The 1,567-nt window shown below is 33.2% G+C and overlaps 1 protein-coding gene across 1 annotated transcript in view; it reads left to right on the top strand.

The window, feature by feature from the left end:
• Window positions 1-1,567, top strand: part of Pcdh15 (protocadherin related 15) — a 689,792-nt gene that overhangs the window by 390,371 nt on the left and 297,854 nt on the right. Inside the window, exon 14 of the mRNA XM_023723273.1 lies at window positions 260-339. Within this exon, the coding sequence (XP_023579041.1) occupies window positions 260-339 (80 nt within the window). The remainder of the gene's footprint in view (window positions 1-259; window positions 340-1,567) is intronic.

Genomic DNA, 1,567 nt, shown 5'->3' with positions numbered 1-1,567 from the left:
ATATTTTATTTATTTTTGAGATAAGTTCTCATTGTTTAGTCCAGATGGGTCTTGAACTTCCTGTGTGGCCTACCTAGGCTGGCCTCGAATACCCAGCAATCCTCCTTCTGTGGCCTCCCAAATTCGGGAATTACAGACATGTGCACCATGCCCAGTTTACACCATATTTTAATCTGGATTAAGAATATGCGATCTATGATGCTACTGGTTTTAAGTGTTTATAAATACCTTGATAACAAAATTTTTTTTTTCTTTGAAGGCAACAGACCGAGAGGGAGACCCCATAACATATGCCATTGAGAACGGGGATCCTCAGCGAGTATTTAATCTTTCAGAAACGTGAGTTAAAAATTAAGTGATTTATAAATTGAGTTTTTTCCTTTTTCTTATGTTAGACACTGTACTGTTAACAAGAGACCTCTAATCAAAGGGTTTCAGCTGTTTGTTATTTTATTATAATTTTTCCTATGAATATTAATGAGACTTGGAAGAATAATTCTGAACCTAGAAATCTTTCCCAGGAGACTATTTATTTTAAACATTTTTCACTCAGTAAAATCCACTGAGGTGGAAACATTTTATTTGGAGACATAACCTGGGATTAATTAGATACATTTAAAGTTGTGAGCCATTCATGACAAGGACATTTCAACAAAGAGTAACTTGGCACTAGATTGTGCATTCAAAAGAATTTTGTAAGGAACATAAGGGACACATTCAGATGAAACTGTCATCCTTCAATTCTGACTAACATAGAAAAAAATTTATGAATGATGATTTTTAAAATTAATATCTGTGTTTCATCACTGGATAGCCTGAGTTCAATCCCCGGTTGCACCAAAAAAAAAAAAAATCTCAATCACTGGATATGACATGATACTTAATTATAAATTGATTTGCATATCTTTGATGAATATTGGGAATTTTGAATATATTTTAATGTTCTTTTAGGTCAGTTAAATATCACGTTTGGAAAAATGTCTATTCAAAGCCTCTGCCTTTTTTCTTTTTAAGCAAGTGTGCTTAGTTATTTAAGGTTTCCTTATTCTGAAAATGAGATGCTTATTAGATATGTGGTCTGCGAATATTTTCTTTCCTGCACTATGCATTTCCACTTTCTTGATAATGTCCTTTGATCATAAAATTATTATAATTTTCATAAATCACATCTGTACAATATCACTTTGCTTCTTTTTGCAGTGGTTAACATGTATAAAAATTGGTTGGCAAATCAAGTACCAGTGCCAAGTTTCCATCTGAGAGGATTATCGTTGTAGTTGTTTCATTTATTTAATTTTGATTGTTGACCTATTTTAAGCTCCTCTCTGTACACTCTATGAAGTATGAATAGACTCTGTATATTCTAACTATTTTGTGTCAACTGATAATTGAGTAGTCATGGCACATGTTGTTATAAGGAATATTCTTTCCCTTTTGAAAATTCATCTTTGTTAAAAATCAATTGACCGGGGCTGGGGATATAGCTCAGCGGCGTAAGTGCCAGCCTGGCAAGCGCAAAGTCCTGAGTTCAATCCCCAGTATCGCCAAAAAAAAAAAAAAAAAAAAA

The sequence above is a fragment of the Octodon degus genome, unplaced genomic scaffold, assembly GCF_000260255.1.
Source record: "Octodon degus isolate 3935 unplaced genomic scaffold, OctDeg1.0 scaffold00005, whole genome shotgun sequence".
Taxonomy (NCBI): Eukaryota; Metazoa; Chordata; class Mammalia; order Rodentia; family Octodontidae; genus Octodon; species Octodon degus.
This window is presented reverse-complemented; position numbering and strand designations above follow the sequence as displayed.